Source organism: Ptychodera flava, chromosome 4, assembly GCF_041260155.1.
Source record: "Ptychodera flava strain L36383 chromosome 4, AS_Pfla_20210202, whole genome shotgun sequence".
NCBI classification, from domain to species: Eukaryota; Metazoa; Hemichordata; class Enteropneusta; family Ptychoderidae; genus Ptychodera; species Ptychodera flava.
This window is the reverse complement of record NC_091931.1, coordinates 43,034,355-43,052,523: the sequence shown is the minus strand read 5'-3', so window position 1 is coordinate 43,052,523 and position 18,169 is coordinate 43,034,355. Positions and strand designations below refer to the sequence as shown.

The window sequence follows — 18,169 nt, the reverse complement described above, 5'->3', positions numbered from 1 at the left end:
TCAATCACACGTTTACAATTGACGTGTAAAAGGGCTGCTTGGATAAATTTATGCTGCACTGAGTTTTCTGTTACCTTAGAAATGAATTGTTGATAATTACAAATTAAAAAGTGGCTTGCTATGCGTATGCTGGTGCTGCAGTGAAGTACATTATGTTCAATTCAATATTCAAATCACACTGACTTTACGTGCCTATTAGTTAAGGTAATGAATGCTTGTTTGTACATGAATATTTACAACTAGAGAAATAGTTTAAATCATTTCAATGTTAAAATCCTACCCTATACATTTTGCATTCATCTATGTAGATGTAAAATAAACAATTTAAAATTAGTGAAAGGCAATAAAACATTCTCTGCCAAATTTTGGATCTGTGTTTTTGTTTTTTCCACGGTACACTTGGACCACTACAGAAGGTAATGGACTAAAGGATAGCAATGAATGGTGGTATACATACTGAGCCTTGTTTTGATTGTAGCCTGAGATCTGTCCTACACTTGGCAGTAAAATCACCACCCTCAGCATCTAGAAGTATACCCTCAGGTGCCTGCATGTATAAAGACCGTGTGGTGGATTCCAATCTGTTGGGAAAAAAAATTGACACACAAAAAATACATCAAACAAATTTTACATACAAAGAATGGGACAACACATTAATATATGGAATTGCTTTTAAAGTAACGAGAAACTGGGATGATATTTAAGCCACGATGTGCCATTTCTGTATGGCACACACACAGTTCTTGTCACCCTTTGACATTGATAAGGCAAATACATCATTTCCTATATGACTTTCAGAGTTTGATTTCCAGGACTGCTACCCCTTTGCACAACACAGCAACACAGCTATCTGCACAAAAGATCCATTTGAAAATTAACTGCTCTACTGTAACAACAGCACATACACATATTGGAGGCTGACTGAGTAGTTTCTGCTTTCATGCTAAGAATGTCTGACCCAGGCAATTCATTTCAACTTTCACTAAACGTAATGAGTAATTTACATTAACTCCTTGACAACCTGGACATTTCCTATGCCATATTGAATGACTTAAAACCTCAAGTGCTGGAAAATTCTGACAAGATCAACTCACATCATCTTTGCTATATAAGGTAACATTGGCTAGCATGCATGCACGAAGTAATGAGAAAATCCCATTGTGTATGCTTTCTGTAATACATGTACTGAATAAACTTCTGTATATACACAGAGGATGTAAGAGTGGTCTAAATAGTAAGGCAGTAGATGTTTTAGAGACTATGTTAGAGTTCTGATGTGAATTCATTATAATCCTGAATATGAATGATTTGTCATACCTGAGTTCTTCCCTGGCTTCAGCTCTGATATGTGGTGTTTGTACTGAACCTTCAAAGACAACCCCTTCAGCACCTGTTATTGAGTCAGGGACAGAAATCAAAGCCAGAAATGAATGAGATACTCATGAGAACTCATGCCTGTGAATTGTTGAACATGCCATGTGTATGCTTGGTTTTGTTTGCCAAGTAAGGGACACCGGCACAGTGGTATGAATCATTTACCATGGCAACCATTTCTGCTATCCCCCTTAAGTGTGTCTAAATATAATGACGGAGGTATAGCTGGGTAGTGGGAATGAGAGTTACCACGGTACAACTTGTCTTCTGCAAAAACATCAAAACCAAGTGTTCATTTCCAAAGATAATATCATCATTGTGGTTTTTTCAATCTTATCTAAGGTCAAATGTAATCTATACATACTAAGTTACTCTACTTTCCATTCTGTGGAAACAAGCAAGGATAACACACAAATTAACACCTGTATATGCCACCTCCTGTTTTAGTTCAGAAACATTCCTCAATGATAGAAAACACCTTGAGGCTTTAAAAATACTTTTCAGTTTATGTTTGAAAACTGACACGTATCTGTTACTTGCATAAAGCTCAATGAAGGTGACGAAAACCAAAAAGTCAAAACACAGTCATGAGGTTAAGAAAGAAATAGTCAAATAATTATTAAAATTTTTCTGGCCAAATAGCAATCACTAAAATGTACATGTGTTCACTCTGAATGTCTTTTCAAATGAAAATTTTCAGGAAATCAGTTGAAAATAACCTTGTCTCATTATCGTTTTCACAAAATGACCTTAAGCAAATTAGGCAGCAAATAAACGGAAAAATTTGGACCAATTATCTACCCCTGCAGAGCACTTTCCAAAACTCTTTCATTACAATAATTTAAATTAAATTTTTTTCTGACATGTTTTGACTGCTACTAATTGAACGAATGAGTGGGCGGGAGGTTGGAAAGTCTCTCCATTCTACATACCTGTGACACGAAATCTGTCAGCGCCAACGACTACTTCATCTTCATTAGCAAGGAGGAGAACTTTGCCCTGTGGTGTCTCAACTAGAAACTCCTTGTGATGTGACACTAGGTCTCTTGACCCTGTACAGGTGGCAAGAAGTGAAATTGTTGGAAATACGCTGATCACTGCATTTCACGCAATTTTCCTGAAAGAACCCTGTCTGCAGTCTAAGCCTGGCCAATAATTCTTTAATCAGAATAGCCGATATTTGCAAACGTGGTGTGTGTACATGTCATCATAGATTGGAAAACCACTATTTTCTGAGAATTAATCCATCTATTGCTAGCAGGCATATGCCATGTCATGTAAATTTTAATCCTAAGTGTCATGGAAACAAATTAAAAGTGATTATGGAAGAATAGCACTAAATTGTGGAAAGATGAATTTAGAGCTAATCACATCATGTGACTTTTTAGGATCTGAATAGGCAAGTGTAGTCTTGGGAAGATTACATGTACACATTTACACACATTTTTGTTGATATGGTCGCTGTTTTCTTGAAACGGCCAAATTTGGGCAGTGTACTATTATGAAGTCCGTAATGTTAAACAGAATATCACTGCGGCTGTGGCTTCAGCAGTGTCACATATCCACATGTATAAGCCCAACACACAAGTATGTATGAAATATCAATCCGATCAAAATGATATGATCTGTAATGTATGTGAGGAAACCAACACAACCCTGACACATGTTTGGCGCCCCAAATCACACGCCTTGGCATCATCTTAGACTTTCTGCCATACAATGAAAGTGCTAAATATGCATCAGAGCTGAGAAGATTGGAACAGATTATTAAACACCACTTACCTACAAGAAGCTTGCCTGACACATTTCCTTCTGTATTGCGGGCATTGAGAGAAATGTTCCTGGCTGATTCCAATACTAACGGTTGATCCTGAAACAAGGCAGAGTCACAACATAGCTTACTTACACACTCTAAATAAAATCAGTAGCATAGCTGTCTAAGACACGCCAAGAACCATGTGATACAGTGAGCATTGGATGATCATGAACCACAAAATTATCTGCAAGTGCTAACTTTCAATAATCCCATCATTTTGATGAAACCAGTACCAGTAAAAACTAGTGTGTGCCGTGAACAGTGGCTGTAGACACCACTGTTCTTAGCAATAGATTTTGATGACTTTTTCAAATACGTGTCATGGATATTGCAAAGGGTTATGTCAATGTTCACAGCATGGATCTGGGATTTAAATATTTCTTCCCGGTCCCTCTACAAGGGACCATGATTTCTTGTTTAATTTCAGCTATCACTGTCTTAGTGGTTGGTACCATAGGTAATACTAATTCAAAGACACTTTCTTCTCTAATGCCAAATCTGAAGACCGTTCACACTGTCATTTCATTCTCAGTAATTTTCAGGTACTATTGATGAGAGAAATCAAAATCTTTAACACTGAAAGTGCACTCGAAATCCTGAATTCCTAACTCTTTGTCATTGTATCTTCAACTTCCCTGTATTGACATTCCGTAGCACCGATGATAACAATAAGAAGGATAAATACACAACAGTACAGTCAACATGATTGAAAAGATCTGAATCCAGCAAACAAAAGAAGACTTTTGTGTGAGCCAAGTCCAACACTGAACCCTTTGACCAGTACTAAACTGTAAACAGGTCCAACTTTGGTTTGGGACAAATCAGGGCTGTGACAACTGGAGTTATTGATATTTACCACAGTAATTTGTGTAGTTACTCTTTGAAAAGCATAACAAACAGCATTCTGTATTGCTAAATGAAAAACTTTATTTTCTTCTTCCCTAAACAGTCATGCAGAATGTTACTTTAAACTTCATCACATGGGTAAATAACAGCTATGCTATTAGCATTAGATATTACCTGCCACTTCACTAACACACATTCCTTTCTTTGTTTTAGTATTGAATCATTTAAGCCAAGGAAAGGTGATCAGCAAAACACTGTATTTATAGCATCAACACATCTTCTGAGAATTGCACACCCAGCATGGCAAAGCATATACTTACAGTACTGAACATATGAAATACAAGTTACTAATAACTTGAAAGCAAACATATATAGCTGTGAGCAATTTGTCACTTTAAAATCTGCCAGAGTTACCAGAGCAGGGTTTTGATAATGGCTATCCATCAACCATGACCTAAGCACATTAACCTTGACAGAAACGAGGAACATTGCTCATTTCACTGCGTCTCCTATGGAAACAGTTATCTCCAGACATGAATAATAACAGCTTTGCTTGGGAGGATAGACTGTATGCTTGTTTGGTGTAAACTGTTTATCCGTTCTTTTACATGTTTTCACTCAGATAATGCTTATCTAACACAGTTGCTTAGAAGGAGCCAGAATAATCTTAACTGACTGTAGATTGACAGCTTTGGGTGTGGAGACACTGGAAAAATGGCAGATAACTGAAAAAAACTTTTTCTCAGGACAGAAAACGCACTGACCTGATGAACATTTTATCTTTGAGACTTTGTGATAAGAAGCAGACTTACATACTGAGGTTTCGAGTATTTAAATCTTTACAAATTATTTTAGAAATAGACTGAGGCAAGCTTGGAGGAATGCATGGCAGTATTCTCATGACTGTATTAAAATTGTTCTGAGAATAACATAGCAGTTTTTATTTCAATATCAACTCTACAGACAGAAAGGCTGGAAACAAGAAATTTTACTGTTCATTTTACTCCATTGTCATATAGAAAAATGCTGAGAATCGTGTGAAGTGATGATTAGCAATACATTTGTGGACATCATGGTTTGAAATTCCCCTCTCTTCTTTGCTGCTTTATCACTATGTCATCCGGAAAATGGTGGTTTAATGGATTATGCCACTATTTTCCAATGGCACGTCGGGCTGTTCCACTCAGAAGAGAGGGGTTATGTACATGTGCCTTTTATTCAATCAATCATTTTCCACATAATCTGAAAGCCATCACTCGCAGATTGGCCTGAAAATTGAACCGAAACATATATCATGTTGGCAAGCAGTTTGCCATGTCCTGTGGGTGTAAACACCCGTGATAAATAGGCTATCTATGTTTAAAACAATGAACACAGCAAATGTGTGAAATGTTGCTGTGTGTATTGCTAGAGTTATGATTGCTTCACTGAGTTCAATCATAGGCTATACAAGCTGACTTGTAATAACCATGGAGGTAATAACCTACACTGACCTGATCAGGCTGGAGGAGACTTGAATAACCTTGACAGAAATCTCTCCAAGTTAAATGTCATTTTAACTATCTTTCAAATACGTTATTTTTATAATAATACAACAAAAACTGCCTGCAAAATTGAGCAATGGCAAACATTATCTGTAGTTTGATACTTTAAGTGAAAAACACGAAAGGAAAAGTGATAAATAATGATTCAAATTCAAAATGGCCCAAAACAAAATATCATTCTTAATATCTATATTCATTACATACAATGCAAAAGACTTTTGCTCATCATTAAATTCCCATTTCTCCAAAGATCCAAAGGTTATCATTGCGACTGACTAAACTGTCATCTATCACTAACAGATGGTTTTATGGTGACAATATTCACTATGATCATGCTAGAAAGATGATGGATTGACTCTTTTCCTACAACACATGGTTATTATACAACTGCTTGTAAAATGTATATATACAGTACCAGCCTGCTTGACATCAGATAGTCTTCAAATAGCATACCTGATTCAGAAGAGAATATTGATAAAAACTATTTTCAGAGGCTGGACAAAGTAAAGTGTCATCTAGTCATGCAGATTAATTGTTGATTTTATTTTCAAATTCTCGAAAAGTCCTTGTACTGTTATCAATATCATTAATCAATTCCCTGTGTCACGTTTAACTTCTCATGACAAAATGTTCGTTACTGTAATTATTGTAATATGAAATTTGTTCACGATACAAAATAACATAGTCTCATCCTATAAATTTTAGGGAAACCTCTAAAATAAATACAAACATGATCCATGGAAAATAAATATAAATCTGATGTGCTGCCTGCTTCTACAACACCAGGGGAAATATTGAAATTTTCTGCAAAATTGTCAACTTGTAACTTTTCATTAAATTTATCAACAGATATGCCTGTACATTTTTAGGGAAGAGGTAAAAAGACATATTTTGTTTTACTTTTTGTGTTGATTTGTGTTTTTGCTGTGCCTGGAAATGGAATACTTATCCTCTGGATCAAGCATATCTGTTGGTTACACAGACGGATATTGGTATTACCATGCAGTATAGGTGTGGCATCTGTTGTGGTAAAGACTCGGTAGATGAAGTACAACCATGAAGCAAAACACGTAAGTGACTTCACTAAGCCATAGATGGGAAACCTGAACCTTTACCAATGGATGTTCAATGGCATACAATAACTTACAACAGCTGATCACCAATTTCCTATTCACATCTTGACAGTACCACTTTGTAAATGCTTGTATGAACACTGATACTCTTCAAGCCACCAATATCTTCTCTGGCTTCACATTTGATGACCCTTCAACTGATGACTTGAAATCTCTGAAAACACCACTTTTTGAGCTGACTAATACATTGCAAGAGTTTTTTGGTGAGTGGTTTTTGACCAGTTTTGCTATGCAGCATTGAAGGAGCCAGTAGCTTTTCTAACAACCGCTGATGATTTTTTTCACTATTTTTGCTCTGCAATGTCAATTGAGAGTTCTTGCTCAACTGCTTAAAGTGTGTTAAAACACAAACTATTTAGCTTATCAACACAGCGTCTACATGTATACATGTAAAATGCACTATATCGTTAACATTTGAATATTCTGGTTGGGACTAGAATTTACCTACATATATCAACAATAACAATGCAGTCTACACATGCATATGTACAGGCTGAGCTGACAAGCTGTGTTTCTCAACATGCTTCAGGCAGTAAATCAAGAAAGTGTAGTTGATATTAAATACAAAAGAGTGAAAAAAAAAAACATCAAAAGTATAGCTACAGGCACATTAACATCTCTTTTCCAGATACATGGATTTATGAGAACTATGGAGACTGTCATCATGTCATATTTCATATCATGTAAAATCACATCCAATAACCCACTTTCCATTTATCATCATTAATCATAATGATGAATTAAACTCAAAATTAATAGGGCATGTTCATTTGATGCAAACCATAAAAACATTATAGCACTCTTAAAAAGACGACCTACTAGACCTAAGGAACTGTTGGAAATTTTTTTATGAAAGGGGCAACAGATGTAACTTTTGGTGAATTTTTTTACTATTTTTGTTTTTTATGTCAACCATAGTTTCTTATTCTACTCCCCACAGCATGTTGAGATACACAGTATTCAGCTTGTCAACTCAGCTTGTACATGTGTAGACTGCATTGTCATTGTTGACAAGTGAATTCTTGTTGTGACTAGAATTCAAAACAGTGCCTTTTGCATGTGCTTTGTGTGGACAAGCTAAAATAGTGGTCCTTTCAACATGCTCTTCAGAGTAGAACAAGAATGTGTGATTGACATAAAAAACGAAAATAGTGAAAAAATCATCAAAATGCTGCTCTGACCCTATTACTTTCCATGCCGTATTTGTTAACATGACTGATTGGCTTTTTGACACAGATTACAATAACATCCATGATGTATGCTCCTCCTCTGCTAGCCGTGAAATGAATAAACATGTAATGAGACTGTATAATCCATTTATAGGTCATCCTTTACTGACTATTCCAATGTATTGATGACTTCAAGAGCCTGGTGTAAAAATATACTCCAGGAATAATCGACCAACTGTGAGAAGTGCACCCACCTACTGGCTGACAAGGGTGACACCATTACTCAGTTTGCAATGCTAAGCCACTGTGAAATATACACATAAATGGTTGACACTTTTGCCGTGGTTAAAATAAATGTCGGTATACTATGGTGAAAGTGCACTCACGGGTCAATAAACGTATCTTTCTGATTCATTTTAAAAAGCAATTTACCATATTTGGCATATATGCAGAATGCAACCTTACTGAAGTAGCTCATACATCAGGGTGTTTTTGTTCAAGGTACTTGACCTGTACTGATGATTTCTCACACTTTTGGAACTACTTTTGTAAACCATGAATCTTTTTTTAACATCAATTGATACCATGGTAACAAAATAAATACACTCATTTATTCACATTTTCATTTTGAATTTTACAACATACAGTGACTGTTGGTTACAGTACCAATGTTGGGGCGTGTCCTCAACTTTGAAACCAGTTCAAGTACTGTAGCTCTGACGTCAACCACTCAGCCACATAAAGTACTTATAAATCATAATACTGAAGTGACACTACAATTTAGCATTGCACAGCTCTTTTAATAGGTCACTGAGACAGAACACTCTACTCCCTTATTCCACAGGGATCAACGGTGAGCACTTTGACCCTGTGGACACATGACGGCTACAGTAAAGAAATGTCGCTTACAAGTAGATGATGTTTCAGGAAATATCCCTGAATGACATCAAATAAACAACGAATGGAAGATGTATCAATGCTCTGAATGTTCAGCTACAGCTACATTGTTGCATCTCATCAATGGGGATGAAATTCTTTGAGATTAATGATTTCAACTTGGCTGCGATGGTTGCTATTTTGTCAACTTTATACATCAACTATTTTTGAAGGATTTGCTCTTCATTTTTTGGAATGCACAGCATACAGATCAGTTAGAAAATACACCTGCACAGAGTTCAGATATGTACTGTATTCACAGCATCTAATAAGGTACCCTGAACTCTGGCTTTACTTGATCTATGCAATTCTGCTCAATTAAGAATGTACAATACATGTGGTTGCTAAGAACACCGCTTCCGTTGCTCTTTCAGACACAACCTTCATGAATATTACACTCAAGTAAAGGGCATGTCCGTAAATAAAATTGTATCATACCGGAGATAAGGAAATCAGATTTCGAGAGATAATAAAATTGTGTCTCTGGGGACTTGTGCTATGATGGGATGGTAATTCATCATGTCCAAGATAACAGCAGAATTTTAAGTCATGTCTCTCCTCATTTGAAGAAGCAAAAAAAATGTAATAAAACTGCAGCAATTGCTCATCTTTTGATGTAATTCGGTTGCACGGTTTACAGCTGGCTGTTATTCATAACCTTCTTGAGTGACAAAAGCCAAATCTCAGTATTACACTGGAACTCTCATCAATGCACACAGTTTGAATCATGGAACTTGCTAGTCTAGTATCTAGCCTTAGTTTCAAGCACTTTCATATTCTCAACCAAGTAATTCCCTGTTTGAAAGAGCTGAAAGGAGGGTTAGATACTGGACATGGAACTTGCATCCTTCATCTGTCTATAATCAAGCATAGGTACAAACCTAGCAAAGTTCTATATACAGATATGAAATAGTGTGGACATTATCGACCAGTAGTACCGTACTAAAACTTTCAACTATATCAGCTATGTCCTCAATTAAACAAATATGTGATATCTGATGTAAACTAGTACACATCAACTGTTCTTCCAATGACACTTACTTTTCTAGAAATAATTTCTGCTGCATAAAGTGGCCTAAGGAATTCACTTTGCCCTTCAAGTCGAAGTCCTTTCTTTGTTATTCTAAGCTGACCCATGCCATCCTGCAATACAATGAATATTACACAATCAGTACCCAGATAAAATCGGAAATTCCCTTTATTTCAAAATTGTCCTAGCAATTCTGTTATTATTATGAATTCTAATTTCAGTCATAGGGCTCATACTACAAGAATGAGTGTTCATAGGTATTTCATGTAGACAATCACTGAGAATATTGAACACATACATGTATTGATGAGGTGATTCTGTTCAGCCGATCAAAGGATAGTATCAGAAAGTGGCCAAACAGTTTTGGAATGAAAGAAAGCATGTAAGACATGTTATGAAATCCTCAGTATTTTGGTTTGAAAAATAAACAGGTTACTGGTACCAGTGATAGATGTTATGTAATGCATTGTATCTTGCTGATTTGTGTAAAATATAAAACAACAGTTTTGTTACAAGTGACATATGATGGAGAGAGAGAGAGAGAGAGAGAGAGAGAGAGAGAGAGAGAGAGAGAGAGAGAGAGAGAGAGAGAGAGAGATGGAAAACTACAACAATTTTGGAAATGATGGTGAACACATAATACCCAATATCATGGTCATAATGTACAATTTATAGGGTTGTGTACAGCTTGACAACAATATTGACTGATTACTGTGAAATTCTACACCAAGTAAAAACCATCAAATAATTACTGGCAATGTGAACAGCTCATGGCCCAAAACAATTATTCTTGAGAAGTTGGAGCACTTCAGAAATACCATAGTACGGGTGATTCACTTGCTACAAGATAGTATGTACATATACAGTAAGAGTGCCTCTTTAACGGTATGGTCACACTATTTACACAGGCACTGAGTTTTTGTCAAGTCCTTGTGTGACACAGCCACTATAAAATAATCAAATTACAGAAACCTAGTGATGGCAGTACAAATTTCAAATTATTTCATAGAATATATTCTCTAAATTTGTAACAACTACTCAATATTGGTGTGTATTTTACCATTGCTCTACATTGTCCAGCATGTATTTAGATGCCATGATGACACTGTGTTAATTTCTGAGGTATGCCTTGAACCAAAACGATAACATGGCAATATATGTGTGTACGTGCAGTCAATCACTGCTGCAGGGAAGGTTCATGATATTGCAACCTTTTCAGTTGTCTATGGTAAATCTGCAAAACCACTGAACACTGACACAGGGATGGACATATTAAACTATAATTTTGAAATTTTATCCAAATTTGTCAAGGGTATGACAATTTCTGATCAAACTGACTAATGCTATTATGAGAAAAGCTATTTTTTGTAAATGATAAATTGAACAAAAACCTTGCAAAACTGACACTGATGGACAAACATTTAGATACAGATGGATAGATTATATACACAATGGGTCACAATGCATTACGGTAGGTTGACTTGTCACTAAGTAGCTGAATGTAGTATAGTCTGAACACATGCAGTCACCTGTGCAGGAACTAAATTCCCATGTTGAGTTTAGCAAATTCTTAAAGTCACTTTGCGTAACATGACCTTTGCTAATGTCTGGTGATAGGGACACTCAGCTGGATGCTTTTGTCACCTTTCTGTGTCATTAGACTTGTACATAAACATTAACTGGGTTCAATAATTGCCTTTTCATCAATAAAAGACAGGAAGCTATCCCAGTCAATTGTTTTCTGCCTGACTGACGCCAGACCTTAATGAATGTGAAAGGTGCCAATTTCTGTTCTGCATTCACTGTGATTTGCAGTAGCCTTGCATAAAACATGTTTTGAATATGGGCTTATGTAACGGCGCTGTCTGCTGATAAATGCGGCATTGAACTGCCACTGATCAGAACTGAACTGAATCACCATCTCTTTTTCATTGTAAAAGCATGGCATGATCCCCATGGTTTAAAATGACATGTTGGACTTGTACACTATGGAATGAGAAAATGGTGAGGTGGGATAGAGGCTAGAAGGGTTATTCCATGACGGAATAATTCTCCAAGATTGAAACAAACTAGAAATCACTATACTGGGCAATGATTTTCTGTGCTGATAATATTGCATGATGGAGATTATACACACAGTTGACATTAAATTGTGAAGATCAACATGTAAAATCAAACATTTCCACTGTACATTTGTGGCATATATTCTTTTTTGTTTGGTTTAGTCTATCCAATTTTTTCATCAAGACCCTAGGATATAATTCTGGCAAACCATATGCACAGACACTGAACAACCTCAAAGAACTACAGGCGCCATGCAATGTGATTTCCCTCAGGACTTTGACATGTCAAGCAAAGAAATGACAACATGTCAGCCTCAGAGAAGAAAAACCTTCAGATCAAAATCTGAGCCACTATGCTTTCAATCCGGTTCTAAGGTTTATTTGATGTTGACAAGAATTGCCAGGCCTCAAAAGCTGTCAAAGCCACATGGTTGCAATTGAAGAGTGACTTGGCTGATAATACTGGTTAACTCTAGAGACAAAATATGTTTCTTGATTTCCCACTTCACTTACAAGTGACTACAGTGATGTTATCAAAATCAATGCTACCTGATGCTATCAGCTCCTACATGTGATAAACATCTGTTCAAAACATAAATATCCCCTCTCTGGTATTATACCATACTCAGATACTGTACTTTGTTGATTGTGGCCAATGCATTTTAAATGGAATGAGGGCAAATGTCTCTTCTGGCATACACCTGGTTTTAAACAGCGCAAATACAGAAATAACACAGACTGTACAAAGCTGCTGTTATCGTTTCATTATACATGAGGTCACATTCACTGTTTAAAATAAGCTGCCTGGGAACAGATAGGGTATCTGATTTTTTCACCACTGTAAAAAGCTGGAAGCTATCTGGGAATGTATTAAAGATCTGATGACTAAAAACAGCCTCATTAAAAAGTAAGTACATGTATAGCTAAACTTAAAGATACCATAAAGAACGCTGGTAACAGATCTACATTTCGCGACAAGAAATTTGCATAAAGAACTGAATGTGAAATCACATGGAGCGAGAGGATTTCAGCCAAGTATTTGAAGCTATTTTCACTTGTTTCAGGTAGAGAATAGTAACACTGTTTTTGTAAATCTTTATCTCCACAGACTTTGTAAACTGGACTTGTGGAATGTAAATCTGCTGTACTGGTGGATTATCTTTCCTCTAACAGAAACACTGACCTATTGATAGGATACTTTCTTTAGAAACACTGAAACATATCAGAAATTCCAAAGCAGTGACCCATTCACATCTGGCACACTTCAAGTCATGTTCAAACTATGCCTGTGTATTGCTGTGGGTCTGTGCTACGCAGTGGTAAATCTTTTGTACAGAGCATGTCTGCCTCATTAATTTACACTCATTCTAATACTTTTACTGTCTCCAGTTAGTTACTTAATAGAGTGTAAATGGATTGTGAAATTGCTGGCCTGCCGTGAAAATATGACATTTATCAAACCACTGGCAGTCTGAAATTCACACACCACACCCACAAGGCAATGATTGGAAGGGTATACATGTATACTTTGAAATTATGTGCTACACCCTTACACAGCTCTGAACACACATGGGGGATGGATGTACAAATATGTGTTTGCTTTTCAGCACGTCTTTATCCGAGAAACTCTAGAATAAATATAATATGAATGTTTTAATCACAATATAACCCTTTTCCTGCCAGACAGTATCACTTCCCCATCAGCCAACTCAGTAAAAAGCGGTATTGCCTATTGTGCCAAAACATGACGTATTTTCACCCACTTGGCTTGGTCTGTTATAGCATCTTTAGTCCAAAAAAAATCAACTTTACAGTATTTATGTTTTCAACAGCTTTCAAATGTACAGTGTTATATTAAAATACACCATATGGAATATGTTGTGTTTCATTAATTTTAACCATCTTGACCTGGTGGTGAAATATGGACTTGGCAAGAAAAGGGATACCGTAATATTTATTTCTACTTTTTAAAATTCTGCACGCATCCAGTATGGCTACTTTTTTGCAACAAGATTGATATGTACCAGCCTTTTGGTAACCATGGAAAACTTGCAAGTTTTTTATGTAACCCAGCGCATTATTATGAGGTGAATCATTCAAAGTCAATGGAGAATTAATATAAATACTACATGTTAACTGCAGATGTCAAACCAAGACAATCCTTCTAAGTGGCCGCCAGTTTCTTCATTACATCTTCATTTAAGTACTGTTCTTTTTTTTTATAAAATATGTAATAGATTTAGAGTAGTTGCATACTCGTCGCTGTATGTGGCAAAGATTGATGGGAATATGGATTCCACTGTTACCAGTAGCATTTATTTTCAGATGAAACAAACACCACATCAATTTGTTATGAATCCACCAGAAATACAAATTTCTTTGCAGCATATTTTCATTCTGATTATCCGAGACACTGAAAATAATGAAACTGGTTGGATTACTTTGTGTGATACGAGTGTCTAGGAACATTTTTATCCTGTTCTGTGTGATTGTATAGTGTTGCCCTACAGGTGAGATTGTGAGTTTTCGGTTTAGACATGGCTGTGACACACAAAGACCAAGAGGTTGGGGGTTGTGTAGCCATAGTTCTGGAGATAAAACTGAAGTGTAGTTTGTGAACGGCCATGTTTAAAGGTCGCGGTTGTCTAAAGAAATGACTGCAGGGGTGAGCGATTGAACATCTTTTCATTTCAGAGTAAAGTGAAATTTATGGGCTCTGTGCCTGCATGTGTGATGGACGGTTGGACTGACTGTTGATTGGGTGTGCAATGGGTGTACATGTATACAGTATGGGCCTGTACTTGTAGATACATATATATCACTTTACGTCACGGTCTGTGGATTGTGCATTGAGGTGTGATGGTTGTGCAAATAGTATGTGTACAGAATTACATACATTATGTTCATGTTGTATTAATTAATTAATCAACACATACGAGACTTGGAATTTTTGTATCGATTGATTACACCTACAAGACTGTCAACAGACACTTGTGTTGTTTTGGCTGTATGATTTCACTCAGCCGAAGGGCATCATTAACCCTCTGAGCGCAAAAGTCAATATTTGTCGCCTTTATAAAATGTACCCCAGTAAAAAATTTTCAGATCTTTGCTACAAGTTTGATGAAAAACTGTAGCAAATGAAATGTGATGTCTGGTTGGTCAAAAATTATCAAAAAATTTACAGAAAAATTCAAACAACTTGGTAAAATGTTGCACTAAAATTTTGGTGGGAAAAAATTACAGCACTCAAAGGGTTAAGAGTAAATGTTGGCCCTCTCCCCTGCATCACTTGGTCGTGCAAGAATCCACTGAGTACAACACTCAATTTATTATCAGCAATACTAGACAGGTATATTGGGACTTTCGATGATGTAGTACATGTATGTATTTATTGATACACCACCTTACTCAGAATCTCAGTATATTTGCAAAGGCAGTATAGATCTATGAGCTTTGAAAATCACATACAGTGTAAATCAGTGCATCTACTTGATGATATTTACAATACTTACTATGGAGAAATCCATGACTTTGAGTATCCATATTGTCAGGGCAAGGTTTACGATAACTGTGACCATAAGTATAAGCACTAAAAGGTACAGGCACCTCTTCCTCCAACCATAGATGCCAATTTTATACACAACCGCCGTCTCACTGTGATTTGGTGTTACAGGAGTGTAACTACTCCCACTGGCTCCGCCCTTTCCACCCATTCTGAAAGATCAAAAGGAAAGCATAAAGTTAATTGAGTGATCTGATGAGCAAGTATCACCTTGAATGCTAAGGGCTCTCTGGTCACAAGTGAAATTTACACAATTTTCTTTTCATATATCCTGCGAAGTGTATACGTATATAAGAAAGGTCTCTTTGATCAAACACCACTCTTGTGTTAAAGCCCTGGGTACAGAATCTGTCTTTTGTGCATTTTTCCTTTCAAAAGCTGTCATCCAATTTACTCTAACTGCCTCTTAATTACATCTACTTAGTTCAAGCTGTGTCATGTCCATCCTACGGTGACCTTGGAGTAACATGAAAACAGAGGCAAGTTCAAATTGTAATAGCTCCTTTAACAGCTGTGCCACCATCAGAATTTAACTGTGCTTCTATTTTACATAAATACATGTAGCTCCCTAAACATCAAACTTTATTGAAGTGTTTGTAGGGGAATATTGAGTTTATCACATTATACATGTAGATTCTCGGTTATTTCACTGAGAAGGCTTATACATGTAATATCTAGATTTATATCAGAAGTAAAAGCCATATTCTTGTGTGCATCGCAAGATATTGCTTGTACACTGTATATCCAAATATAGCCTTGCATCACTTCTACCAGGCAGACACATTTCTCTTCATAAATGCAACAACGTGTCTTAAAACTTTTGACTGCTGTATTTTTTCCCACTTAAATTTTAGTGCAACATTTCACCAATTTTTATGAATTTTTCTGTAACAGTTTTGATAATTTTGGACCAAACAGACATAAATTTGCATTTGCTATTGTTTTTTATCAAAATGTTGGGAAAAATCTGAAAGGAAATTGTCTCGATCTATGTTATATTTCATAAGGGCAACAAAATTGACTTGAGCACTATTAGTTTGGAAATAAGGCCATGAGAATATTGTTAAAAGTGACAGATTGGGGCTTTAATTGCCCATATGGCACACCAGTTGACATACGTTGAACTTTATGGTATATGTGTTACAGTAAGCCTTTCACAGTAAAAATCTGGTAATGAACTTGATAACAGTTTGTAATCAGCATGTTCAACAAGGCATGAATTCGGTAGAGGTCACTTTCCCACACAACAACAGTTCCCCTTTCTGAACAGTGGTGGGAAAAGCTTAATGCTCAGAGGTTGGCCTTATCAACTGATGGCTTTGATTACAACTACACTATAAGCTGTGAATATATCTAGCATATGGGGCAAGGTACAGAAGTTAGGTTTCAATGACAGAAAGTGATAAATTCTGCCCATAAAATCTTACTCTCTCTTAAAAGCTCACTCTTTAAAATTTTTTGTATACATCTATATGAAATACATGTAAACAGCAAAGGGTAAATGGCAAAGATGACAAACAGATTGGAGATATATAAAAAGTCATGTGAATGGTTACAAGTGTGGAAAGAATAGCCTTTTAATAGATAGTGAGAAAATGAAAATCCATCCATGTAGAACTATTTAAAAATTTTCGTAATGAAAAATATTATGAAGTCATGCAATAAATCTACTGGAGAGAGAGGGAGGGAGTGACATGAATTCACAATGCAAAATGCAAATGACAATCTTTGGTTGTAAATTTATATCAAGCAATTTAAATATTTTGATTTTGGTAGACTATGAAATAACATTTACATTAACTACATAAACTGCAGCATAAGAAAGAAAAGAACCTTGTGTTTATTCTTTGGCTGAGAAGCACATTATTTAATCTATTTTTAAATGTTACAGCCGGAAATTCATGCAGGCATGTTTTGCTAAAGTTCCGGCAAGCCTTTGGCTATTTGTTACCTTACAGGGACCTTCAGCCCTTTGACAAACAGTAAAATTTCAACTGATTTTATCATTGCTCCTTTATTGGATACTAACTCTACACATATTGAAAGCAGCAATCTGCTGTAAAGTCACATGACAAACTCAATATGTACTTCATATATAATAAAATGCAGTATAATTTCATTTAATTTTTGCCTGGCAGAACAGACAGCCTAACATGATTTATTCAATCCAATGCTTCAACCAAATCTAATTAAATACGGTTGGAGTGCTGACCTAGAAAGTTCAGCACTCGAGTTAATCTGTGCATAATAATTTCTGCATTTTAAAAGATATTCTCATCATTAATTATTATATATTGCATATTTCATACTGAATATGTCATGATGCAAGTAAATCATTCTGATCAGACTTGGTCGTACCACGGTGTGTATAAATTTGTTTCCCCTCATTTTGAAACACAGTATCAGATTTATCAAGTATAAAGGCACAGCAAAATGTCCTGTGGGTTCAACTTCATGAAGCGGACTGCACTGTAGGTCTAGAGTACACAGCTGTGACTTGAGGCAACCCGTGTGGCATGTACATGAGTCGGTACCACACAGGCCAGGTCTGGAGTCAGTTAAAGTGATTTACAGAGAAAGTCTGAGAATGACATCTGTGTGGATATTTCTTGTAACCAGTCACTACCTTTTTGAACCTTACTTATGCATCATTTTTGAACACTGGGCGACTGATTGCAGTTAGTATATGATGT

The 18,169-nt window shown here is 36.2% G+C and overlaps 1 protein-coding gene across 1 annotated transcript in view; it reads right to left on the bottom strand.

Moving 5' to 3' along the window:
* Positions 1-18,169, bottom strand: part of LOC139131842 (zeta-sarcoglycan-like) — a 34,948-nt gene that overhangs the window by 4,364 nt on the left and 12,415 nt on the right. The window contains exons 2-7 of the mRNA XM_070698130.1: positions 15,427-15,628; positions 9,860-9,961; positions 3,157-3,244; positions 2,307-2,426; positions 1,318-1,390; positions 458-581 (exon numbers count right to left, since the gene is read on the bottom strand). Coding sequence (XP_070554231.1) covers positions 458-581; positions 1,318-1,390; positions 2,307-2,426; positions 3,157-3,244; positions 9,860-9,961; positions 15,427-15,627 — 708 coding nt within the window. The 5' untranslated portion in view covers position 15,628. The remainder of the gene's footprint in view (positions 1-457; positions 582-1,317; positions 1,391-2,306; positions 2,427-3,156; positions 3,245-9,859; positions 9,962-15,426; positions 15,629-18,169) is intronic.